This window comes from Ochotona curzoniae, unplaced genomic scaffold (assembly GCF_017591425.1).
Source record: "Ochotona curzoniae isolate NIBS_2020 unplaced genomic scaffold, NIBS_Ocur_1.0 contig_4105, whole genome shotgun sequence".
NCBI lineage: Eukaryota > Metazoa > Chordata > Mammalia > Lagomorpha > Ochotonidae > Ochotona > Ochotona curzoniae.
In genome coordinates this window covers 5,681,179-5,708,410 of record NW_024466129.1, presented here as the reverse complement: position 1 = coordinate 5,708,410, position 27,232 = coordinate 5,681,179, and the positions used below count along the sequence as shown (strand labels likewise).

The window sequence follows — 27,232 nt, the reverse complement described above, 5'->3', positions numbered from 1 at the left end:
TAGTGGAGAAAAAAGTGGACTTAAAATTAAATAAACTTATTTTGGTGTGAAAACTTCTGTAAAATGTTTAGAACAATACAGATTTTCCAGCAATTTTCTAAAGCACCCTCAAGATTTTTTCCCAAAGAAACAGAATAGGGAGAGCATCTGATGATTCTTCAGATGCCTGATCCCCCAGCAGGTGCCTGGGGCCACACCCCCAGCGTTCCACCAGCGCCCACCCTGGGAAGGGGCAGGCACCAGCTCAACCATGTGGGTCCTGGCACCCACACAGGAGGCCTGCACTTAGCTCCTGGCTCTCTGCTTCAGCCTGGTACAGAGAGCTTTCCTGCTCTCTCTCTCTCTCTCTCTCGCTCTCCCTCTCGGTGTGTGTGTGTCTATGTTTCTCTAACTGTACCTTTCAAATGAATTAACCCAATAATAATAAAGCATCTGTCTTTCCACACAGAATTTTGGGATTATCAACTATTCTGTTTGGGGTACAGAATCATATTTGTATTATTACATGACAAGAGTGGAAAAAATTAACAGCTTGTAGAATTTGGAACCAGTTCCAACACTGTTAAAAAGAAAATTCCCATTTTCTCCTCTAAGTCAAAGACACTCTGCCACCAGAAACCAAATTGTAAAAATGACAGAACGCTGTTGAACGCGAACCACATGCCTCTTCTTTGCAGATGCAAAATGCCAGTTTATTTGATCCTTTCTCTCTCCACGAACTGTCCACACACAGCCATAACACAGTCCTAAACGGAAAGATCACTGAAACCCAACTGGACTAGTCGCCTCCCGTTTATGAGGTTCTAGTCAGGTGTAAGCCACTCAACCTTAACTCTATCACTCTGACACAGTGATGAAGACAAGCAACCAAAAATGCCTGGAAGGACTTAGCAATGAGCACCTCTGATGGCACACACAGTCCTGAGGCCCGAGTAACAGACAGACAGGAGCTTAGACCAATAGCTTTGAACATCTCAAAATTAATATAAAGGATAATTTGACATTTCAAAAGCTTTTTAATTTAGGACACTATTACTGGGACACCAATAATTAGGACACTATTAATTTAGGACACCATTTTCTTCATTGAAAATAACATTCTAGGGCCTGGTATGATGGTTCAACTGGCTAATCCTCCCCTTGCAAGTGCTGGGATCCCATATGGGTGTTGATTCGTGTCCCAGCTGCTCCACTTCCCATCCAGCACCCTGCTTGTGGCCTGGGAAAGCAGTCGAGGACGGCCCAACAACTCCCACATGGGAGACCCAGAAAAAACTCCTGGCTTCGGATCAGCTCAGCTCCGGCCGTTGCGGCCACTTGGGGAGTGAACCAGCAGACAGAAGATCTTTTTCTCTCTCTTCTCCTCTCTGTAAATCTACCTTTGCAATAAAAATAAAAAGATCTTAGGGGAAAAAAAACTGTATCATTCTTAAAACTACTTACATCTGGTTGAATAGCTTTGAATACTGGAACATCCATTAATGTTATCTGACCCTGAAACAAAAGGTGAAAAAACATGACTGAGTACTCAACATTACAAGTATTCACAGAAAATGTAAATTTAACTCCTGTACCATGGAATATAATTATTTCTATTATTTCATGCCTAATTGTACATTCTTGGGAGATAAATTAGAATTAGAAAATAAAACAAAAATTAATTTGTGCACAGTCAAATGTTAAAACGAAAATGAACAACAAAACTCAGAAGTAGGCCTTTGGCTAGTGGCTAGCATGCCCAGGCCCTACGTTATAGTGCTTGGGTTCACAACCTTCCCTGGTTCCTGATGTAGCTTCAGGTTAATGTAGACACTGGCAGGCTCAAGGACCTGGGCACGTGCCCCCCAGTCGGGAGACTGGGACCTCATTCCTGACTCCTGGCACGCGCCTATCCCATGAGGAATTCAGGAAGTGAACCAGGAAATGGCAGCTTACCTCCTGTGTGTGACTTTCTTTAAAATTATTTTTAAAAAAATCATAACACACAAAATTCAAAATCCAAACTAATATCAGGAAAACTGGTTCACTGGGTATTTTTAAATTATGGCTGTTAAATTATAGCTCCTCAAATAATTCTATATGAACTATACTAATAACCAGGCTTTCTTTGTAAAAGTAAGATTATAATAAAAGCAATATACTATCATTTCACATGCCATGGAGCTGGCTGGTTGACTTATGGCAATAGATATAAAAAAAACTAAGTAATACATTCAAGAATAACTGACCAAGCAGTTCATTCCTAGAACACAAGAATGATTCAGCATCAGTGAGGCAGAAATTAAACAGAATGAGAGACAAATGAGTACGTCAGTCACAAATGAAATTTTTCCAAATATTTTCTATGATTTTACATAATGACTTCATATTTCATTTCTATTTTAAAATCTAGAACATAACAATCACTTCATATGTTTATATATAAAAAAGTTACATAGAGTTGGCCTAAAGATTATGAGAAAATTAACATAAAAACACGAATAATTTCCAATAATGAAGTGTCATTACGATGCTGTTATAGAAAGTCTATCTTTCCCGTCTTCCCCACCTCAGCCTGATGCTTGCTCCAGACCTGTGCTACTCTCCCCAACAATCCCCAAGCCAGCTTTTGTCCGTCATCTCCACTGCTCCTATGAACTGATTCAACAAGTGCAAAGACCAGAGACACAGACTTACCGCATACTCTTCTGGGGTGACCTTAAGAACATCAAAAACCACAGCATCAAAACTCTTCTTTAACTCGGAGCCTTTGTCACTTAGTGATTCAGAGCTGCTACTTTTCTGAAAATTGAAAGAAAATGGAGTTAATTTAACACTGTGTCACAATCTCACAGACCTGAACAGGCCACAAGTCCTAAGCAACCCCGGCAGATGCAGAAGCACCACGGAGAGGCTGAGCGTAACACGCTTCCTTGGAAGAGCACCGGCCGGACGGAGCCAACCTTATGTGCAGATCTGAAGGCAGGCAGTCATCTTCCTGTATGAATACTTCCTCACCCTGACAACCAGTCACTTCCTACAGAAATCCCATCCTGAGCAGTGCCCAGGATTCTCAAACAGAAAAAGGGAAAGTCTACAGGAAAGGAGAGGATGTTTATTTACACTTACAAACTTTTTTTTTTTTACAGCCAATTCTTTCTGTTTAAGAACGGGCATATTTCTTATAAAACAGAGTATCATTAACTACAGAATTATATGACTCAATCGTGTGTGTGTGTGTAAGATTTATTTATTCATTTGGAAGAGCGACAGAGGGGGACCATCACACAGGGAGCAGCAGCATAAGCAGAGAGCTAGCGTCCACTCACTGGCTCACTGCCCAGGTGGCCACACGGCCAGGCTGAGGCCAGGGGCCACCTCCTGCTGCTTTGCTCAGCCCATGAGTAGAGGGCTGGATCAGAAGTGGGGCAGCAGGACATGAACCGTGCCCAGAAGGGGCACTGCCATCACAGGGTGCAGCTTTACGCATTTTCTTTCTTCTCTTTTCTGGTGTTTTTTTTTTAAAACACATGTCTCTCTGTGGTAATATTAACTGTACTGCTTTTTCTACTACAGTATAAACTTAAGTGCCTTCTGCTTTAAGTTTGCTGTTCTGAACTTAATTGCGTTGTTGCTACATGGAGAACAAACGGTGTTCTGGACCATCAGGCAACAAAAAAGTAAAAAGGTTTCAATTGCTACAGTGTAAGAGGTCAACGAAGCAGGAATTTTAAGTTAGATGAAAGGACATAACATTAGGGACCATTTTAATTTTTTGCTTTTCAGCATCAGCTACATTTATGTATGGGCTTACTATCATATACTAAGGAAAGACTGTCATTCATTTTGGAAAATTCTCAATATTTCAAATATTCCTTGTTTGTTTCTCTCTTGTCAAAGTCTATGTGTATTCATGACTTTGATCAGAGTTCTATAGGCGGTGCTGCATTTTCTTTTTCAACCCTATTTTCCTCCGACTGGTTAGTTCCACTCTCAGCTCTCCAGGCTCACTGATTCCTTCTGGCACTTCCTTGGTGACGAGTCCATTGATGAGCTCATCGACGGCACTATTCATTACTGTAACAGTTTTTAATTCTCACACCTCTTTAAGAGTTTTAATATATTTGCTTATATTACTCATTTGTATTTACCTGTTACTTATATTTTTCACTGGAGTACTTGGCATATTCATGTTGGCAATTTGTAATCTAGTCTAATACTTATAACATCTCTATCATATCTGAGCCTGGTTCTGTTGTCTGTCCTTTTCCCTGGCCATTTAACGTGTCTTGTAATTTTTGGCTGAAAGAGATACAGCACGACAGCTGCAGACTACTGCCCAGGTCACCTTGCACCTCGGCCAAGTATGTTACACTGCTGGGAGAAGAGCAGCCAAAGCTGGCGGGCATTCTGAACCTGGTGAAGGCCAAATCTGTGTTAACTATACTAGTGTGACAGCAGTTACCTTTTTTTTTTCCCCCAAGATAAGTGGGGGAGGCAGAGAAGGCTGGGCAGGCCATGCCACCCCAGCCCCCAGTTGGGGGGCTGAAGACTGCCAGGGGAAGGGTGCTGCATTAGAGTGGCTGAGGGCACATCGTACAGGGAATGACTGACTTCCGGGGTCTACCATGGACTGGGCCACTGGAAAACAGCACACACCAGCACTTGTGTGAGTCTGGTCTGGGAACAGGCCAGGCTGGGTTAGGCTGCAACACATGATTTTTTTTTTTAATTTGTTTTTATTGCAAAGTGAGATACATAGAGAGGAGGAGAAACAGAGAGCAAGACCTTCTGTCTGATGATTCACTCCCCAAGTGAGTGCAACAACCAGTGCTGGGCTGATCCAAAGCCAGGAGCCAGGAACTTCCTCCAGATCTCCCATGCGGACACAGGGTCCCAAGGCTTTGGGCCTCCTCAACTGCTTTCCCAGGCCACAAGCAAGGAGCTGGATGGGAAATGCAGTTGCCAGGATTAGAACCGGCGCTCATATGGGATTCCAGCACGTCCAAGGCAAGGACTTTAGCCACTAGGCCACCGCACTGGGTCCTACACATGCTTTTAAAAGCTGAGACTGCAGGTGGGCCATCCTAGGCTGGATCAAAGTACCCAGCAGCATGCACAAAATCTGTGTATGGGAGCAGGCCTGGTAGGGGAACATCAGGGACTCTGCTGTTAGGCTGTAGCTCCCACTGGTAAGTACCAGAGCCAGGGCCAGGGGAAGGCCAGTCTGGAAAGGCTGTGACACCCACCCAGGCATGTATGAAAGGCTGAGTTTGGGTGCAGGCCAGATGGGCTGAGCTCTAGCACACAATGGTGCTTACTAGACCCGGAATGTGTATGGGATAGGCTGGGCTAGGCTGTGGCACCCACCAGGTCACATGACAGCCAGGGCTGGGGGTGAGCCAGGCTGGGTTAGGTTGTAGCACCCACCTGTGAAAGTCTGAACGGGTCTGGATGGGCCACTGCATCAACTGGTAATTGCCAGGACTAGGTGCAAGTCATTTCAGGCTAGACCGCAATAACCCCTGGCACAAGACCTGGGGTTACGACCAGTCCTGGACACTCCCCTGGACACTGTGGACACTCCCCTGTTGGGCTGTAGCTCCCGATGGTCTGCGTGAGAGCCAGCCTGGTCAAGGCGGCAGTCAGGTTGAGCTAAGCTGTAGCTCTCATGGGTGTGCACGAGAGCCACATGAGATGGAGGCTAGACCACAGCACACACAGGCATACACAAAAACTGGGCTGGACGCAGGCCTGGTGAGGGCTACTGGGGGTCACCCCAACTAGGCTGTGGCACCCATATCCACTGGTATGTGCATTGACTGGTACACACGATGAACCAAACCTGACCCTGCTCTGGCTGGCACACACAGGAGTCAAATCTGAGGTCACCCCAGGTGAGGTTTCTTGGGGCAACTCCCCAGCTAGATCACTGGACTCAAATCCTGACCACAGGGAAAATCACAAGCTATGGGGTCCGAGCTTGGGATGTATGTATCGAGACTGGGCCTCTTCAGTTGCTGATGCCTGTGCAGTGGATGGCATGTCCAGATACACACGGGTAACATGACAGCCAGCTCATCTTGGCTAGCAGAGATTGTCAACTGCCTTGTCAGAAGATGGAAAGCAGAACAGGTCAGACCACTCTCCTGGCCAAATCTTGCACATGTTTCTGGGCCTGGGGATGCACTCACACAGACTCAGGCAGCCAATACACCTTTGAAAGATTTTCCCAACCCTGGAGCAATGAAACCAACAATTTCAGAACTATCAAAACCACTCAAATAACCCCCATACTGGGATCTTGAAGGTGTCATCAAATGACTGCACAATCTCTGGGTGCTGATATAGTTTGACAGCAAGGAGCGGGCCCTCCCCTCCTCCCCTGAGGACACAGGAGGGAAAAAAAACTGAAACATTGATCACACCCACCTTCCTCCACACCTCCCCCTCCCCATCCTAATCAGAGACCCTCCACTATGTAAACAATGTTAAAACATTTTACAATGATATATAGTAACAAGAATCCACTAATGTAAGGGTGTATGCTCACATGTCAGATGGAATTGTTTATAATCAGATACTGGTAAAAGTGTCTGAGTCTCCAGTTTCTTCTAATCTTGTATTTTTCCCCTTCCCCTCTTAGCTTTTGGCTTCTTTAAAAACACCTTCTTAGAGTCTAGTTCCTGTAGTTCTTCCAGCTGTACTCTAGGTGTCACACAGGAGCCCTCTCGGCGTGGTGCCAAGGGTGTGGGTGCAGAAGTGACCTATCCTTGGATGAGCTTTTCACTTCTGAGTGAGCCTGTGTTCCTGGAACTAGGACCGTCAGTCATGCTTCTCCCTGGGAGCTCAGAGTTGGTGTTCCTGTCGCCCGAGCACGCTAGGCTCCAGTAAACTGGCTTCTGCTGTTTAAGGATTTCCAGGGCATACTTGAAAATGGCTACTTTCCCCCTCACTTCCTAGGAACCTGGTCATCATCCCACAAGTAATGAAGCTAACAAGTGAAGGGTGAGGAAAGCCGAGCCTCAGACTCTGTACCCGCTAAGTTAGGCCACGGGCAGCCATGCGTGGCTCGTTCCGGGACCTCAATCCTCTAACAGCCCTAAGAAGAGTTCCTGATTTCCAGTCTGCTCAGCTTCTTATCAATCTGCACAACAACTTCAAAAGTCCTGCAAGTGGATCCAGGCAGAATCCTAAAGCCCGTAAACAAAATGCAGTGCTTATTTCATGAGTTAACTGTCTAACTACAGCTAGGGTACAGGAGGCCAACAACACTACACCCTAAGACTGACAAACCAATTTATGCATAATGCTGAGTATTCAAATAGACTAATACAGGAGCAACGCACAAAGCTGTACAAACAACTAAATATTTGGTCGTTTAAATACATTACATCCAATGTAAGTTGCTGATTTTCTTCAAGTTTTCAAAACTTATTCAAAGTCAGTAAATCATGCTGGCAATTTTACTGATCAAGAGTAAATATTTCGTGTTTTTCTCATACGCCATCAACAGAGGCTTAAAAAATTACTCAAACGCACTCTGATTTGCTCTCCCAAGATCAGCAATAAACTGACAATGATGAGAAAGCGAGCAGCACTGGGAAGCAGCAACAGCCAAGCCAGCGGGCAGGGCCCTGCGCTCAGGCAGGAACCCTGGGAGAAGCCCCTGGCTCCAGCCTGGCCCGCCCCGCTCACTGCGGCCATCTGGGGAGGGGACCAGCAGGTGGGAGCACTCTCGCTCTTGCTGTCGCTCTCTCTCAGCCTCTGCCACGTCCCCTCTCTTTATTAACTATGACTTTTAAATAGATAAAGAAGTCTTCAAAGACACATATACATACATACAAAACCATGCCAGCCTCAAGGAGGTGACGAGGAAGAGCAAACTGCTTCAGCAAGGAAAGTGTACGGCCAGTCTGAGAAGTCTTTTTTTTTTTTAAAGATTTATTTTATTTTTATTGGAAAGGCGGATATAAAGAGAGGAGAGACAGAGAGGAACATCTTCCGTCCAATGATTCATTCCCCAAGTGAGCGCAAAGGCCGATGCTATGCCGAGCCGAAGCCAGGAGCCTCTTCTGGGTCTCCCATGCGGGTGCAGGGTCCCAAAGCTTTGGGCCGTCCTCGACTGCTTTCCCAGGCCACAGGCAGGGAGCTGGAAGGGAAGCGGGGCTGCCGGGATTAGAACCGGCGCCCATATGGGATCCCGGGCGTGCAAGGCAAGGACCTTAATCACTGTGCCATTGCGCTGGGCCCCAGTCTGAGAAGTTTTAAATGCAGCAGGGCGGGAAGGACGCTTGAATTAGCTACTAAGCAAGGAGGAAATGCCAACAGTGTTGGGACAAGATAAAGGCTTAAGAGCTATAATTTGGGCCCAGAGCAGTGGCCTAGCGGCTAAAGTCCTCATCTTGAAAGCATCGGGATCCCATATGGCTGCCGGTTCTAATCCTGGCAGCTCCACTTCCCATCCAGCTCCCTGCTTGTGGCCTGGGAAAGCAGTCGAGGACAGCCCAAAACCTTGGGACCGTGTATCTGCATAGGAGACTCAAAAGAGGCTCCTGGCTCCTGGCTTCGGATCAACTCAGCTCTTGCCTTTGTGATCACTTGGGGAGTGAATCATTCGATGGAAGATCTTCCTCTCTGTCTCTCCTCCTCTCTGTATATCTGACTTTGCAATAAAAAATAAATAAATCTTTAAAAAAAGATATAATTTAAGAATATTAATAAACTTCTGTCAAACAGACCAGAAACAACAAAGAAAACAAACCAAAAGGCCATTGCCATCACCTGGGTGGGCAGCTCGTAAAGGACTTAAGGATGGCAGCAGCAGGCATGGAAGGGCCAGCAGGGAAGTGTGGTGCCCAGGCTGGCCCCCAGGTGGCTGCCAGGCTCTGTTTCTTGCCATCCCCATCCTTGAAAAACTCTCTTTCCTTGAGGCGTGGTCAGGACCTGTGACTCGTTCCTAACCAAGAGATGCCCACAGTGATGGCATGCCACCCCGTGGTCACCCTACACGAGCTCAGAACCGCTGTCCTGCCAGCACGCCGTCTCTGTGCCGAGCGAACGGCTACAGGGGCAAAGGCAAAGGCGAACACAGCCTGTCCAAAGACGTAAACTCAGATGCTACGGAACCATGGGGACGTAGGTCAGAGAGCAGGGCTGCGCTGTGCTCCTCACGGCAATGCAGGGAACAGCAATGCGGGCTCGGTGTTCCCGATTACTACAGCAAAATGTGTAGTCCAACAGAAATGTTTAATGAAATGTGTGAGGGAAGCCAGGGATACAGACGGCAATGCTTCCATGACATGACGACCTAAGCAACGTGTTGGCCAAAAACTCAGAAATTTTGCTTTTAAAGTTTATTTATTTGCAAGCTTGGGTTACACAGAGAGAGGAATAGACAGACAGGTCTCCCCTTTGCTGGTTCACTCCGCAAACAACCACAGACCAGAGCCGACACTTCACCCAGGGCTCACACACACCCGGCCATCTCGCTGCTTTTCCCAAGCCACTGGCAGGGGGCTGGACTGGCAGGGAAGCAGCTGGCACCCAAACAGCCTCGCATCCCAAGCAGAAGTCCAGTCCCCTCTGCCACCACGCCAGTCCCAGGACTTAAGAGAGGTTAAGGATCCTACGGCTTAGTCTCACCCAATAAAGCTGGAGAAAAACAAAGATGATATACAGTTATTAAAGAAAACTTTGAAAAAGCAAGAGAAATTGGAGTCACCCCAGGCTAGGGCGGTCCGCACTGGTCTGGTTAACCCCTGCGTTAACGCGGCACGGCCCCTAGCGCCAGCCCCTCCAGTACTGCCAGCAGGACTCTGCCCACTGTGCCAGTCTGCAGAGCAGAGGCCCCACACTGCACAACGTGGCCACTCCCAGAGAAACGAGCTTTCTCTGCCTCGCGTGCACTAATTCCCTCTGAAGTGGATGTAAAGATATCCTAAGGGGAAGTTTTATGTGTCTTTAAAAATTAGAATCTATGAAAGGTTTTAAGTAGTTACTACTTTTCATGTACTTAATAAACATTGTTTCTCAGACAACACAGTGAACAGCATAACTGAGTTTAACAAAGATTTCTGAATGTATAGCCCTTTTTATTAAGTCTTCATGAGCGTGCACAGCGCCTGCAGGGCGCCTGGCAGGCCCTTCACAGCTGCCCGTGCCCGCTCACCTCGGAAGCCGTAGCCGCGAGGTTCACACTGCTTGCCTGCCCGTTCGTGAGGGCCATGCTTCCCTCATCAGTCCGCGACCCGACGGCGACAGCAACGCAGGACTGGCCGCTTCATGGCCAAAGCCACAACCGCATCGCACCTGGGAGACAAACAACAAGAAAAATCAACATGTGGTTCTTCCTGGAAATTGAGGAAGAGTGAGCCTGGCCCTCCAGCATGCTAAAAAATAAAACGTCAACCTCCCTCGGCTCTTCTTTGACTTTTAGCTAATCCACGGAAGCAGATTAAAGACAGTCCTGTAGACCGCCCTCCAATGGTCAGAAACACCGAGCAGGCAGTTCTGCTATGTTGCTCAAGGCAAAGTCAAAGGCATAACTTCCAGGGCCCGGCACGGTAGCCTAATGGCTAAAGTCCTCGCCTGGAATGCACCGGGATCCCATATGGGAACCAGTTTTGGTCCCGGTGGCCCTGCTTCCCATCCCTGCTTGTGGCCTGGGAAAGCAATCAAGGACAGCCCAAAGCCTTGGAACCCTGCACGCACGGGGAGATTCCAAAGAGGCTCCTGGCTCCTGGCTTCGGACTGGCTCAGCTCTGACTGTTGTAGTCACTTGGGGAGTGAATCATCAGACAGAAGATCTGCCTCTGTCTCTCCTCTCTGTGTATCTGACTTTCCAATGGAATTTTTTTTTTTAATTTTAGAAGAAGCAAAACTTCTTACATGTTAAGTAAAGATCAAATTGTAAATAAATAAAGCACAAAAAAGGTAAAACAATACACACCATGACACAATTCTAAAGATCCAAATGACACTGCTAAATCACCAATCCTGGATACAGCGGCGCCGTGCTCGTGAGAGCCCCGGCCGGGCTGCGGGCGCTGCAGAGCGACACACCCTGCGCCTTGTTTAGTCCATAGGGGGCTTCAATGAAATCCTTACAAAAACGTTCAACCTCTCACACACGTTGGGGAGCTTACCTAAAATCCAATGACAAGGACTAGGATCTGTTTTCTTAGAGAGTACAACACACTCCTTGCTTTCAAATGCCTAAAATGTACCACTACTGACGGCAGCCCTCAGCCTCAACTCCAGCTGCATTGCTTCAGGCACGGCCTAAGCATGTGCCAGGAGCAGAGCATCAGCACAGAACTGAAAATCAAGCATATTATACATGATGAGGTTTGAAGATCACGGAGAACCCGTCTAGAAAAGCGCTGTGGAGGGCATGGTACAGGTGGCAGGCCAGACCCCACAGACCAAGCCCACTGGCTGGCACACCCAAGAGCCAAGTCAGAGGTCACCCCAGTCGAGGTTTCTTGGGGGACTCTCCAACTGGGAAAGTCACAAAACGTGTGGTCAACCTTGGAGGGCGTGTATCGGGGCTGGGCCCTGTCACTTGCTGGTGCCTGTGGGACGGACAGCATGTCCAGATGCACGGGGGACATGACAGCCAGCTCCTTGGGGTCAACGGGGGCCGCCGGCTGCCTTGTCAGAGGACAGGAAGAACAGATCAGGCAAGTCTGGCCAAGCTCTGCACACGTTCCTGAGTCTGCGGATGCACTAAGGTGGACGTGGTCAGCCAACAGACCTCTGAAAGGTATTCTCAACCCTGGAGCAAAGAAACCAACAACTTCGGAACTATCAAAACAACTCAAGAAACCCCGTCAGAACACTCTTCCCCACGCTGGGGTCTCTGAGGCATCAGCAAATGGCTGTTCCTCAACTCTGGGTGCTGACGCAAGGAACAGCTTCCCTGTCCTCCTCCACCCACCCCACGTGGACATCGGAGAAAAAACACTGCTGCACCCACCTTGCTCCACACCTTGGCTCTCCCCACCCTAGCCAGAGGCCCACCTGAGCATGCATCCTTCTCAACAATACAAACAATATTAAAAATAAACATCAGAATACAAAATGACATACAAAACTGCACGGTAACAGGTTATTTCTGAAGGTGATGCTGTGTTTGCAATAAAATGTTTTCAAATAATTTCATTCCACACCTAATTCTAAGCATAAAGTATTCGAAGCATGAATTCCTAAATCAAGAGCGCCCCCTAGTGTTATGAGAGCGATCATCACTGTTAGGGTTTCTTACCCTACTGTACATGTCAAATATTACACAAATTAACTATACTTTCTGGAAATTGGGCAACAGAACAGAAAAAACTTCATTATTATAGCTTACAGTTATACTAAACAGTCAAGTTTTTTCTGCCTGTTTTAATACAATTTTCAAATATTTCTTGAAAATTAAGGTCATGTTAGAATCTTTTACATATTTTTAAAAAAAAAACAGCAAAAAATACCTTTTAAAAAAATCCTAGAGTTGTACTTACAAATGTACTTTATGTCAACAATGCTTAACTGTGCTGAAGTGTCACAGAAGCTCTTATGACCCTGTAACACCACACTACAAATCCTAAGCCCCAAACTGAGTAAGACAAACACATTCTAAAATAGTATGGCACTTTTTCTAGTGTTATATCACAACAGCCATTTCCTCAATTTAGTTTATTACTGCCTACTTATTCTCTCTGCAACTTCTAAAGATAGTTACTCTAGCTGTCTTTTGGATTTAGATTCCAGAAAAGACAATCTGAAACACTCAGTACTGAGATATTTGCTTGAAATCACAGAACTAAATATCAAACAGCAGGCACACTACCCGATTCTCAATGGTAGTCCCAGTAAGGATTGAGAAGCTAACTCTTCTTAATAAATGAGCAAAGCACTTGAAGCCAAACCAGTAACAATTCAAAGCTTCTGTCGAATCATACATGAACAAATTCCTTAAGAACAAAGAAATATAGTAGCGACAGGTTCAATAACAGAAGCTAATATTCTTAGAAGCTTCATAACATCATAACTGCAACTCAGTATGAAAAATTATACACTACACCTCTCTTTAACATTTATTTTTACATAAAATGCAATGCCCAAGAGCCTGTGTTGTGACGCAGCAAAGCTGGGCCCGGCTGCTAGCACCCCCTCTCACACGCTGCTTGGCGCCCCGCTGCCAGCCTCCAGGCCAGCTCCCGAGTGCACGCCTGGGAAGGCAGCAGACGGTGGCCCAGAAGGTCTGGGCTGTAGACACCCACGTTCAAGCCCTGCATGGAGTCCAGGCTCCTGGACTGAGCCCTGGCTGATGCGGCCATTTGGGACAAGAACCAGCAGGCAGGAGGTTAGTGCCTGTCTCTCTCTCTCTCCTTAACTCTCTCCCCCTTTTCTGTCACATCGTTTTTAAGATAAATACAACCTTTTTCAGAAATGTGATTCCCACTGAAGGTCCAAATGCTCACTTTCAGCATGTGGGAAAGCTAAACTTTACTTTTTATACTTTGTTTATTTTTAATTTTAATTGGAAAGGCATCCATCTGCTGATTCACTCCCCAAGTGGCCACAACAGCCAGAGCTGAGCTGATCCAAAGCCAGGAGCCAGGATCCTCCTCCAGGTCTCCCACGCGGGTGCAGGGTCCCAAGGCTTTGGACCCCCTCGACTGCTTTCCCAGGCCACAAGCAGGGAGCTGTTTGGGAAGTGGAGCTGCCGGGATATGAATCAGCACCCATACAGGACGCCTGTGCTTGAAGAGGATTAGCCACTGAACCACTGTGCCAGACTCACCATCTCCATTTTTTAATGTAAGAAAATTAGAAATTAGATCCAAATTTCACAGTACATCATTTTACTACTTACAGCCAGCAAGTGCTTTTGACCTAGTTGATGCTGAGCTATTCTGACGAAAGCTGGTCAAGTTAAACCATTTCAGCATCACTGAAGACCATCTTCGCCATTTGCAGCTCTTTAAAAAGCTGAGATTAAGTGGGAATTTATAAAGAATGGCTCTGCTGTGCATCTGGAGCTGTACAGTCTCCCCGCCAATGACTCCAGGAAAGCCTTAGTACCGACACACTCTTGGGTCAAAATTCCATTGCTGTTTTTTCACACTTTCTGCTCTCTCTAATGATCTTTCATTTCCTTGCTGGCACACTGGCATAGTAGGCTCACGCTCAGCCTGCAGAGCCAGCTTGGTAACCCGCTCCCTGGATGCCCTGGTATGCCCTCCCTGTGGCCTGGGAGGGCAGCGGAGAACGGCCCACAGCTTTGGGCCCCTGTACTTGCATGAACGACCTGGAAGTTCCTGGCTCCTGGCTTCAGATCAGCTTAGCTCTGATCATCTCTAGAAGTAAGATCTCTCTCTCTCTCTCGATTTTTCTTTCTCTCTGTCAAAGTCTACCTTTTAAAAAAGATAAATATTTAAATAAAATGGAAAAAAAAAACCAGAAGCACAGGGGCTGGCAGTGTGGCACAGTGAGTAGACCTGTTGCCCGCCGCGCTGGCATCTCACACTGGCGTTTGTTGGAGTCCCAGCTGCTCCGCTGCTGACCCAGCTCACTATAACGGCCTGGGAAAAGCAACAGAGGACCGCCAAGTACTCTGGCCCCTGGAACAGAAGTGGGACACCTTGAGGAGGCTCCTGGCTCCCGACTCTGATTATCTGGAGAAAGAACCAACAGATGAAAGGCACCTCTTTCTGTCTCTATGTAACTTTCAAATAGATCAATGAATTTTTTTAAAAAAAAATAAATTTGACAAGAGAAAATAAAGTATTTGGAATAAAGGAAACTGAAATCAAAAAACATCAAACACATGGGATGCAAAAATCTCTATGTGAGAATACATTTAGAACAGATGCTGGAGTTCAACACCAAGTACAGAGGGAAGTCCAGGCCACCAAGAGGCGAGAAGGCAATGGGGGCAGAGGCTCCTTCAGGAGTCTCCTCCTCGAGTAAAGCCAGAGGCCAGGGGAGAAAAGCGCGTCCAGGACGATGAGACAACTGCTGTGCCATGTCCAAGACAGAGCAATATATCTGTGCTGCAAATGCACGGTCCTGGTGCGATGGCTCAGGGGCTGAGGTCCTCTCTTGCGCATGCCGGCATCCTATATGGGCAACGGTTGGTTGGTTAGTGTCCCAGCCGCCCAACTTCCCTTCCAGCTCCCTGCTTGTGGCCTGGGAAAGCAGTCTAGGATGGCTCCTGGCTCCGAATAAACTTAGCTCTCTTGTGGAGTGAACCAATGAAAAGGAAGATCTTTCTGTCTCTCCTCTCTGTAAATCTGCCTTTCGAATAAAAGTAAATAATTCTTTAAAAATTTTTAAAAAAAAAAGCATGGTCCCAACACATGCTACCAACAGATATTGACTTTGAATTTATTCTACCATCCTGGCCCAAGAAACTCACATTAAAAAACCTTCACATGTAAATGAGATTCCTGAATCTCGGAACACGGTAGGAACAGATTTTTGAGCAACAAACATTCATTTAAACCAGGCGTCGGGTTCCCACAAAAAGCCCTACTGACCAGCTCGGTACAAAAAATTACCACCTCTGTAAGCAAACAACCCACAAAGCAGAAGACAGGAAGGAACCGCTAGCATGCCTCCCAAGAACTTCAGATGAAAGACACAGACTGTAAAACAGGGAGGATTAAAACCAATGAACAAAAAGGAAACTCAAAACACGAGACACCATGAATTAACAAATAACCTAGGGGATGAGTAAAACTTCAAACACACACACACACACACACACACACACACACGGAGGTTTAAACATCAGGTTAAACACAGCTGAAGTGGGAAATCATGGAGTGGAACAGGGAAAACTATGCAGAAATTCTACTGAAAGTGTGAATGGAAAACAAACAAAATGAAAAGGGGTAGGCGCTAGCACAAAAGAAAGGCAGAACTTAAAGAGATAAAGCACCCGGAGCTCATCAAAGGCGCAGATGTTCATGGCCAGGATTCAGACACCTTCACCAGCGTAAACACACAGAAAAGCCACATTCAACACGCGTCGCCTGCAATGGGAGACTCTGCTTTTGCAGGCAGAGTTGAGGCACAGGAACAAAACCAAACGAAGCCATTCTCAGCAGCATCGGAAGACACAGGTAAAAACCAAGCACTTTCAAAGTGCTAAAATAAATAGCTGTCGAGCAAGAATTTCAGACCCAGCTAAACTCTCACGAGTGGGGTGAGGGGATAAAGCCATTTTAGATAAAGGAAAAATGTACCACAAAATTAGTTCACATGGCAAGCAATTGAGAACACCATACATGAAAAAAAAAAAAACAAACACTAATTTAACCCAAAGTAGAAAGACCTGTCCTAGTTTCTGCTCCAACATTACAGCAGTTGAAACTAAACTTAGGGGTGGAAGTAATTATCTCAACCATTACTGTTGAGATGATTAATATTTTTGAATTACTGCCAATGCTTAAAACTTCAAAATCAACTGCAACAGTAACAATATAATCTTAAGTAAGAAAGATAAAATTATTCCTTTTGTAGAAAATACTTTGGGGCCTACAACAGCACACAAAGACAACGCAACGCTAAGAAAGGCCAACACCGACGCTGCTCACTGCACCAGGTCCTGTTTACGCAGCGAGAACATCACATCTCCAGGGGCAGGTAGAGACAGGCAGACAGGAAGAACACAAGGAAAGCAGACTGGGACGACACCGAAGCACCTGCTCCCCAAATCCCTACAACTGCTTTTTAAAAAGATTTATTGATATTATTTACTTACTTATTTTGAAAGAGTTTCACAAAGGGAGGAAGAGAGACTGAAGAAAGATCTGTCTGCTGCTTCCCCGCCCCAGAGGGCTGCAGCGCCGGGAGCCTCATTCATCCCAGTGGCCTCCACTGCTCTCCCAGGCATATCAGCAGGGGCTGCATCAGAAGGCAGCAGCTGGGACTCAAAAGTGTCACAGGCAGCGGCCACAACGCCAGGCCCTCCTGCAGCTGTTCAAAGTCTGAGGTCTCAACATTAAGGATCGTTGGATGGAGAGTGGAGATGACCTAATTACGGCAGCCGAGAGGTGGGTCTAGGTTCTCTTCCTAAGCTGCCATGTCACTGTGCCCTGACACTGCCATGACAAGCCTCCACAGCTGACAGACTGTCAGGCCACCTGACCGCAACTCTAAAAATTACTCTCAGCAAAAGCAAACCTTTACAAGAGACATCCCCCTGGGGTGACCGGAAGGTACTAAATGCACACTAACAGAGGAGCCTGAAGAGATGGTTCCCGCTCTGGTCAACAGTATGGAGAAGAAAGAAAGCAGACGAGTACAACCTGTCACCCTGACTCAGCTTCTAGGCAACATGGTTTCTACAGGACGACATGTATGGATGACAGCTGAAGGCCAAGGCACAGCAGGCAGGAAGGAGAAACCACAGCCAACAGCAGCACATGTGTACAAAGCAGGACAGCGCAGGGAGAGGGGCAGCGTGGGAGGCCGGCCTGCTGGATGCCAGGAAGCGGAGGCAGGCAGCTTGGAAGGGATGGGCACCAAGAATCATTAGCGCTTTCTCAAAGTGGAAATGACCTTCAGATGCTAACGCCTGTACATCGGGGCTCAACGCGCCAGGGGTTAGAGGAAGAGAACAGTCGGCAGTACACTCTCACTTTTTGCCAAAAAAGCCCAAGTGTGAAATTTGCTTCTCCACTCTCTCGAGGCCCAGAGCTGCCCTCTGCTCGGTCTCCCTTTAGCCATGTAGTCTTCTCCAGCTCGCCCGCTTTCGTTTAACTTCCCTCACTCGCCTGACCCTGCAGCACCCAGTTTGGAATTTAGGATCTCCAGTCACACAGAAATTGCCATCTGTGACAAATCACACTTCAAAAACATGAACACAATTCACATTAATTCATCAGTGACACTAGCTCCCTCCAAACGAACAGCGGTAACAGCGCAGGGGGAAAAGCCCCACACACATGAACACCACTTTGAGCACTTCAACCCAACGTATTATGCTGAATGAACCACTCAGTACAGGACAAAGGGGCATGAGTGTACACACTCACTATCCCAAGTCAGCGGATTTAACAATCAGGGAGAGTACGTTACATCTGTGACTCACGTCTAAGCACAGGCTGAGTGACAATCCCTTACCCGACATGCTCGGGGCCACGAGCGGGCAGATTTCGGAGTCTACTGAATTTTGGAATATTTGCAGTCTTTACCAGTAGAATGGCTCAAATCTGAAAAACCTGAAATTCAAACTACATCAAGATAGTACCCAAAAAGTTTCTAATTTCAGATCACTTCACATTTTGGGTTATGGGTACTTACATTTATATGTTAAGCCTAAATATTAGTCGTTAATTTTAAAGTATATATTGTCAAATTATCCCCACTTCTGCAGAACTTAAGGACTTTTTATTCTTACTGTAGGACTAAAGGGTAAACCATTCTGAGCTATGCTAAATCAAAGGACAGCAAGGGAGGCCACAGCCCCGGCACAGTGGGTCAAGCCCCTGCCGGCAGCCCATGGGGGTGCCCCTTCCAGTCTCAGCTGCCCCACTTACCAACCAGCCCCTTGAGAACTGCTTAGGGAAATCAGTGCTTGGGTCCCCTGTGCCCCAAAAACACTTCCGACTCTTTGCTTTGGTCTGGCACAGCCATGAGGCGAATGAACAGTGGCTCAAAAATCAATCCCTCCCTGTAGCTCTGCCTTTCAAAAAAGTACGTACATTTTTAAAAAACAATAAAGACTTTAAAAGGAAGGCAACAAATTTTTTTAGATTTATTTATTTTTGTTGGAAAGTCAGATATACAGAGAGAAGGAGAAACAGAGAGATCTTCCATCTGCTGGCCCACTCCCCAAACGACCTCAATGTCTGGATCCGAGTCAATCCAAAGCCAGGAGCTTCTTCCAGATCTCCCACTTTGGGCCATTTTTTGGTGCTTTCCTATGCCATGAGCAGGCAGTGGGATGGAAGCAGCACAGCCAGGACACAAACCAGTGCCCATGTGGGATGCCAGCACAGCAGGTGGAGGATTGGCATGCCATGCTATCACTCTTGCCCCAGCAATCATAAAGGGCAATTAAATGTGAATAACAATACATCCTGAAGGGCTTTTTTTTTTCCCCTTTAATTTGTTTAAAGGACAAATTTTGGATAACTTTCAACCACTGGTAAGCCAACCATAATGATACATGCAACAATTTCACATAGCACCCAGGTTACAACAAAACAAAACAAAACAAAACAAAACAAAACAAACAAAAACCAATAATCTACACAGGTAAAAGTTTTATGCAAGAGAAAAAGAACTAAGTAAATTTCCCAGTAATGCTTACGGGACCATCTATCAAATATATTATTGCTCCAACATCTGTCTATATTTTGCAGACAAATATTTAATCTGTAAGTATTTTAGGCACATATTCAAGATGTATAAGAAAGATGATTTCCCAGATAAGCTAAGCTAACATCTTAAATTAGAAGGAAGAAAATAAAGACAGCAGAAAATTTTTACTTATTACAGTAGACACCTTCATGTTCTCCTTCAAGTACAGTGCATATTAAAGAAAATGCCAAAAAGAAAAGAAAAAAAACCTGGACCATCTAAAATGTCTTTTAAATAAGAATTTCTTCGGGCCCGGCGCGGTGGCGCAAGTGGTTAAAGGTCCTCGCCTTGCACGCCCGGGATCCCATATGGGCGCCGGTTCTAATCCCAGCAGCCCCGCTTCCCTTCCAGCTCCCTGCTTGTGGCCTGGGAAAGCAGTCGAGGACGGCCCAAAGCTTTGGGACCCTGCACCCATGTGGGAGACCCGGAAGAGGCTCCTGGCTTCGGACCGGCATAGTATCGGCCCGTTGCGCTCACTTGGGGAGTGAATCATCGGATGGAAGATCTTCCTCTCTGTCTCTCTTCTCTGTACATCCGCCTTTCCAATGAAAAAATAATAAAAATAAATCTTTAAATAAGAATTTCTTCCCTTTTCTTTTTCCATGATACAGTGCTACAGGTTCAGGAATCTCCCCTTCCATCCTCACCGCCCTCTCCCCCTCAGTTTTCTCCCACTGTTGCAGTAATACAGTTCTTCAGCAACAGTCACCAGGCACACACAATGGTAGACACTAACATCCCACCAGATATATTCAATAGTTTCATTGGGAGTCCTTCTTTTAGGGCAATAGAGATGTATGCAGCAACAGGTCTTCATATCTCAGCATGTTAGTCCCAAATAGAAGAATTTCTTAAAGTTTTAACAACTTTTGAAAACAATGAAGCTGTGCCCGGTGCGACGGCGCAGTGGCTAAATCCTCACCTTGCACACGCCAAGATCCCATATGGGCACCGGTTCGTGTCCCAGCTGCTCCGCTTCCCATCCAGCTCCCTGCTTGTGGCCTGGGAAAGCAGTCGAGGACGGCCCAAAGCCCTGGGACCCTGCACCCGTGTGGGAGACCCGGAAGAAGCTCCTGGCTCCTGGCTTCAGGTGGGCTGTTATGGCCGTTGTGGCCACTCGGGGAGTGAACCAGCAGACGGAAGATCTTCCTCTTTGTTTTTCCTCCTCTCTGTAATCTGACTTTCCAATAAAAATAAATAAATCTTTAATAATAATAATGAAGCTGCTTAACTGCTAACATTATCAATAAAAAGAAACTCTACACAGAAGTCTGTCAGATGTCCTTTTACTGCATTTGTACTAGACAGTCAAGTATTGGGCTGGTCCACCGTGGACTGGCTCACACCCAAGTACAAGGCTGAGTCCTGTTCACCTCCCCAATTATCCTGGAAGTAAGACTTTCAGATGACAGGACATCAAAGGGTGAAAAGACAGCTATAAATACTGAAGGATAAAGAAAAATCTATAGAATTATGGACTTTCAGTGTGCACCAAGTCTGCAAGAGATTTTGCTAAACAAATCTAATACACAAGTGCTAGGAGATGGCGTTTGCAACTTGACCCAAAGCAAACATACAGGTTAACTAGAAACTCAAGTTGCAGGAATTAATTTCACATAAAAACAAAACAAAACAAACAAAAACCCCACAAACCATGTTCCAAACAGTTCTGCTCTGTTTTTTGGTTCTGGTTTTAGTGGACGAGTCTGTACTCTGGCCAGGTTCTCTAACCAAAAAACCGGCATGCAAAACACCACTTGATGAAAACACTAGTATACTGATAACAGTGTCATAGTATACTGATACGATATTAGCAGCAAAAAAGAAAAGCAGATGTCGCTGTGGCCCTAGGTGCGGTCAGCGGAATGAGGCCCCTGCGGGTGAGCGGGCCACGGCTCTGCACGCCAGGGCTTGGGGTTTCTCAACCTCCACGGCCACGGGAGCTCATTCTGGAGTGAAATTTCTTGTTTCTTCTTTCTTTTTTTTTTTTTTAAAGATTTACGGGTTTTTTTAAATTATTATTATTCTTATTGGAAAGTCAGATATACAGAGAGCAGGAGATAAAGATCTTCTATCTGCTGGTTCACTCCCCAAGTGGCCACAATAGTTGGAGCTGAGCTGACCAGATGCCAGGAGCCTCTTCTGGGTCTCCCATGCAGGTTCAGGGTCCCAAGGCTTTGGGCCGTCCTCGACTGCTTTCCCAGCCATAAGCAAGGAGTGAGAAGGAAAGTGGAGCAGCCAGGATATGAACTGATGCCAATATGGGATCCTGGACATGCAAGGCAAGTATTTTCGCAACTAGCCTACCATACTGGGCAATACAGTATTCCTTTAGTATTAAAATTTTCACTGCCTGGGCCTGGCGTGGTAGCATAGTGACTATAGAGTCTTCACCTCTATATTAAAATTGATATTATATAGAATATATTAAGAGATTATATATGATGAAATACACCACGTATAAATACATATCCATACATTCTGTTGGTTCTATTTCTCTCGAGAATCTAACTGTAAAGTTACAGTTATCCACAACTTTACTAATAGTTTCAAATTACTTCAAACTAAAAGGGCTGTAAAATTTTTCCAAGTCATGCAAAAGCTTCTCAAATTTTAAAAAACCTTCCTCTTGGAAATTTCATAGCAAGCTCCACATCCAATAAAACCTACAATTCTGACCAACAGATGGCAGTAGTGGTCATCCTATACTTGAAAGCCTAATGGGTTCATGAGTTTTATGGAACTAAGCTATATACTGGTATACCCACAAGTATTTGGTTCATGCCAATGCAATACAGATGAGTGCTACCTGAGATGGATCTTTTTGAAGATTTATTTCTTTGAAGGCAGAGTGATGGGGAGGGAGGGGCAACTTTGATCCACTGGTTCACTCCCCAAATGGCTGCAGTGCAGACAGGACTGGCTTCCCACGTGGGTGGCTGGGGACCTAGGCTCGTTAGCAGGGAGCTAGAGCGGTGGGCACAGGGATGCTGGGAAAGACTGGCACTCTGATATGGGACACTGCCTTCAGTGTTTCAATCCTATGCACCCAAACACCAGCTCCTCCTTCCCACCCCTCTCTTTTCAAGACTGAATTAAAAGGCAAAGTGGTGACAGAGAGAGGTGCGGAAGTTGGTTCCATTTGCTAGTTCACATTTGAAAAGACTGCAACAGCCAGAACCGAGTCAAGGTGAAGGCAGGAGCCGGCAGCCAGGAGCCAGGAGCCGGCAGCCAGTGGAGGCACTCTGGTCTCCCATGTGGGTGGCACTTTCCACCATGTGAACATAGACTGGCTTAGCCAGGACTAACAGCAGCCCAAGATATAACGACTCAGACAGCACAACTTAGGGTACATTTTAAAACCCCGTGTTTCCCTCATTTGACTATGCGCCCCCTCTGCCAAAGGCATGCCCTACCTCCCGAGTCCCTATGCAGTCACAGCTGCAGGAATTTACGGTCAATTGTCAGAGCCCTCAAACACATGCGAATGAGGGGCAAGAGCAAAGGAGGGGAGCCAGTCAGCTAACACTGCCTCTATCTTACTTCTGATCTGACTGAACAACACCGCTATGCTGCAGTCACAAGGTCCGACCAGTTCAGGGCAGGAGCAGGTCTTCAGAGCACGCTTTCTGCTGGCTAGTAACTGCCCTGTTCCACAAAGCCAGCCCGCCTCTCCCTCCCAGCCCCGGCTGCTGAGATACTGCCGCAGCAGCTGGTGCCTCTCCCTCGGGGGACAAGGTGATGGTGCAGCGCACACAGGCTAGAAAAGGGGAGACCGCTCCTCACGCCCGACTGTCCATGCAGAGGGCAGAGTGGAAAACAGGTGCCGCGGGAGCAGAGCAGAAAAACAAGCATAAAGGGCACTAGAAACCTGCACAAAACAAGAGCCTGAACTTTATTCTGTACACAACGAAAAGGCAAAGTCCTCACATGGACAACTAAGTGACTGCTCTCCACAGGGCCGTTCAGAGAGAGAGAGAGAGAGAGAACAGACCGGGGTGGTACAACGCATTCCTTATGAATTCACAAGTCTCAACAAATGACAACTATGCAACAACTTCAACTACAACAGAATACTGCTGTTTACAAGAGACCTGTCAAAACAAACTCAAAGATCCCCAAGTTGGAGACTTTCACGGCATATAAAACATTACAGCATATCTTTTCCATCCTATAGATCTGAGTCCTTCAAAAAAAAAAGTTATTGGGGCCCATTGCAGTAGCCTAGTAGCTAGTCCTTCCTTTGCATGTGCCAGGTTCACATATGGGAGCCGGTTCACGCCCCGGCTGCCCCACTTCCCATCCAGCTCCCTGCCTGTGGCCTGGGAAAGCAGTCGAGGACAGCCCAGGGCCTTGGGACCCTGCACCCGTGTGGGAGACCCAGAAGAAGCTCCTGGCTTCGGATTGGCTCAGCTCTGGCCATTATGGCCACTTGGGGAGTGAACAGGTGGACAGAAGTTCTTTCTCTGTCTCTCCTCTCTGTATATCTCACTTTCCAATAAAAAAAAATAAGTAAATCTTAGGGGGGAAAAAGTAATTCGTAAGGCTGATGCAATGACTCAACCAGCTAATATTCCACTTGCACGTGCTGGCATCCCATAGAGGTGCTGGTTCGTGTCCCGGCTGCTCCACTTCCCATCCAGCTCCCTGCTTGTGGCCTGGGAAAGCACTGGAGTATAGCCCAGGGCCTTGGGACCCTGCACCCACGTGGGAGACCAGGAAAAGCTCCTGACTTTGGGGTGTCTCACCTCCAGCCGTTGCGGCCATATGAGAAGTGGATGGGAGATATCTGTTTCTCCTCCTCTGTCAGTCTGCATTTCCATCAGGAAGTTACTTGTTTTTTGAAAGCCACAGTTAGGGAGAGAGGGATCTTCCGCCCACTAGCTTGCTCCCCAGATGGCTGCCAACAGCCAAGGCTGGGCCAGGCAGAGGCCAGGAGTCTCTTCCGGGTCTCACACATGCGCGGGGCCCGCGCACTGGAGCCACCTGGTGCTGCTTTTCCACAGATGATTTCGGGGAGCAGGGCTGGAAGAGCAGAGGGACATCGACAGGATGCCGGCTGCATCTGGTATGCCAGTCCTGATCTCTAATGATTCTCACACTGAAATCAGGTGTATTTATTCAAACCACCAGACAAACTATAAAGCAAATCCATCTGCATCATGATTTTAAGACATCACAAAATACTCCATCTTGTGCCTGGCACTTGGTGTAGTAAGTAAAACCACCACCTCTAGCACCTGTTCGAATCCCCACTATTCCACTTCCAATCCAGTTACCCGACAATGTGCCTAGGAAAGCAGTGCGAGATGGCCTAGGTCTTTGGGCCCCTGAATCTGTGTGGGAGACCTGGACGAAGCTCCTGGCTCCTGGCTCGGGTCAGCCCAGTTCTGGCCAGCTACTGTAATCATGTGGAGAGCAAACTAGCAGATGAGAAAGATTCACCTCTGTGTGTGTGTGTCTCTCCCTCTCATTCTTTCAAATAAATCAATCTTTTTTTAAAAGATTTATTTTTATTATTTTTTTCTATTGGAAAGGTGGATATACAGAGAGGAGAGACAGAGAGGAAGATCTTCCGTCCGATGATTCACTCCCCAAGTGAGCGCAACGGCCGATGCTATGCCGATCCGAAGCCAGGAGTCTCTTCCGGGTCTCCCACGCGGGTGCAGGGTCCCAAAGCTTTGGGCCGTCCTCGACTGCTTTCCCAGGCCACAGGCAGGGAGCTGGATGGGAAGCGGGGCTGGCCGGGCTAGAACCGGCGTCCATATGGGATCCCGGGCATGCAAGGCGAGGACCTTAACCACTTGTGCCACCGCGCCGGGCCCTAAATCAATCTTTTATATAAAAATTCCTCCTTCTAGATCTACTGTATTTTGCTTCTCTTGATCATCCGCAATATCAGCTGGTGTTGGCAGCAAGAACACAGCACTGCCAACTGGGCACAGCAGCGAGAAGTATCCACTGGGTGCTGGACTGGGATGACATGTGTGCCCACCAAAGTCACAAATGATCACATGCCAGGCCCCTTTTCAGCATTTGTCAAGTGGGGAAAATCACAGTGTTTCTTTGTAAAAGCCACGGATCTTGGCTATCAGCAGCTAACAGTTCCACTCCCCCAATCACATGCTCTAATAGCAAAGATCTCAATGGGCTTCCACGAGGGGCCGTGCCTGGGCCCGGCACCACAGCACATGCCAGGATACCAGATGGGCACTGATCTGTGTCCTGGCTGCTCCACTTCACCTGCAGCTCCGAGTTTACGCCCTGGGAAAGCAGTCGAGGATATTCCAAAGCCTTGGGACTCTGTACCCATGTGGGAGACTCTGAAGAGGCTCCTGGCTCCTGATCGGCTCAGCTCTGGCCGTTGTGGCCACCTGAGGAGTAAACCAGCAAACAGATCTTTCTGTCTGTCTTTTCTTCTCTGTAAATCTGCCTTTCCAACAACAAAGAAATAGTAACAATAAAATAAAAACAAGTTACCATGCCTGTTAAAAACAGTACCATCCGCCCTAATGTCCCCCTTCCCCTGCCTTTCAGGTTCTACCCAACCACAGAGGATGTCAAACATTTGAAGGGAAAAAACCAAAGCCCTGCATCTGATACTGAATACGAACAGACTTGGCAGCACAAGTACTTACAGGGTACGCATACCGCACTGGATATTACAAGCCACCTAATTAAGAGCACACAGGAGGACACGCAAGAAGATCCTCAAAGGGTCTGGAGTGCCTATAGACTCAAGCGTTTGCAGAGACAAGGGGTACTACAAGTAATCCCCCCAGATAACTGTTTCTGTAAACTGTAATTTGCACACACATCTGAAAGTAATTCTAGCAGAAGGGTTTCAAAAAAAATGTTCTAGCGTATTACCACTGGCTAGCTTTCCGTTAGATCATTTTTTATTAAGAACTGGGAGTACCACTGGGTCTCTCATGGCAGCTTTTGAGGCCACATGAAAGACCAGAAGGGTATTTCCTGCATAAATAGACATGCTGCAGTGACTGGAGCACTGTCCTGTGAGCACTCTAACAGTTCTTTCACGCATGTTACACTACTTTTTGGAAATTAAGGCTCAGGTTAAAAAGAGGGATATTTAACAAGAGCAAAGAAATGATCTCATAAAAACTCTCCTCCCCCATCCTTTGCCCTCCCCACTACTGCAGGCTTCTCCGTTTGTCTTATCTGCAAGAATTCTTGCATATTTACTTAAGTCTGCCAACGCAGATACATTAAAAATAATGTTTACAGAGAATCAGATATCTAAGTTGAGAGTATTAATAAGTACAGCTGGACAAATGAGAAAGAAAGTGCTTCCCCCCTCAAATGTTCATTTGAAAGGCAGAGTCACACAGAGAAGGAAAATTAAAGATCTTCCATCTGCTGGGTCACTCCCCGCTTGGCTGCAACACCAGGAGCTGAGCTATACTGAAGCCAGGAACTTCTTCCGGGTCTCCCATGCCTGCCGAGTCCCAAGGACTTGAGCCATCCTCCATTGCAATCCCGGGCCACAAGCAGGGAGCTGGAAGGGAAGGGAGGCAGCCGGGACACAAACCAATGCCCACGTGGGATGCCAGCGCTGCAGGGAGAGGCAGAACTCGCCACTGACATGGCAAACCTTATGACAAGACATACATTTACAAAGCCGGAGCATGGAACAAACTGCCCAACAGAATGCCAAAGACATGTATGTGTGCACAGAACTAGAACTGCAAAGACCATCTGCAGCCACATGGTGAAGCTCTTACAGGGCACAGCGAAACCCTTGCTCTATAGTCTCCAGATCTCAAGTTCTGCTAACTGAGAGACCATGAATAAAACTACAGCCATGAACTAGCCAACTCTTCAAAAAAAAAATCTGAAAACTGTGAACATGAGCATGCATAAA

At 46.8% G+C, this 27,232-nt stretch overlaps 1 protein-coding gene across 3 annotated transcripts in view; it reads right to left on the bottom strand.

Annotated features, from left to right (window-relative positions):
• Window positions 1-27,232, bottom strand: part of RALGPS2 (Ral GEF with PH domain and SH3 binding motif 2) — a 138,299-nt gene that overhangs the window by 87,394 nt on the left and 23,673 nt on the right. For all 3 annotated transcript variants that reach the window (XM_040984315.1, XM_040984314.1, XM_040984316.1), the window contains exons 2-4: window positions 10,151-10,290; window positions 2,677-2,781; window positions 1,444-1,494 (exon numbers count right to left, since the gene is read on the bottom strand). In XM_040984315.1, coding sequence (XP_040840249.1) covers window positions 1,444-1,494; window positions 2,677-2,781; window positions 10,151-10,207 — 213 coding nt within the window. In that variant the 5' untranslated portion in view covers window positions 10,208-10,290. The remainder of the gene's footprint in view (window positions 1-1,443; window positions 1,495-2,676; window positions 2,782-10,150; window positions 10,291-27,232) is intronic.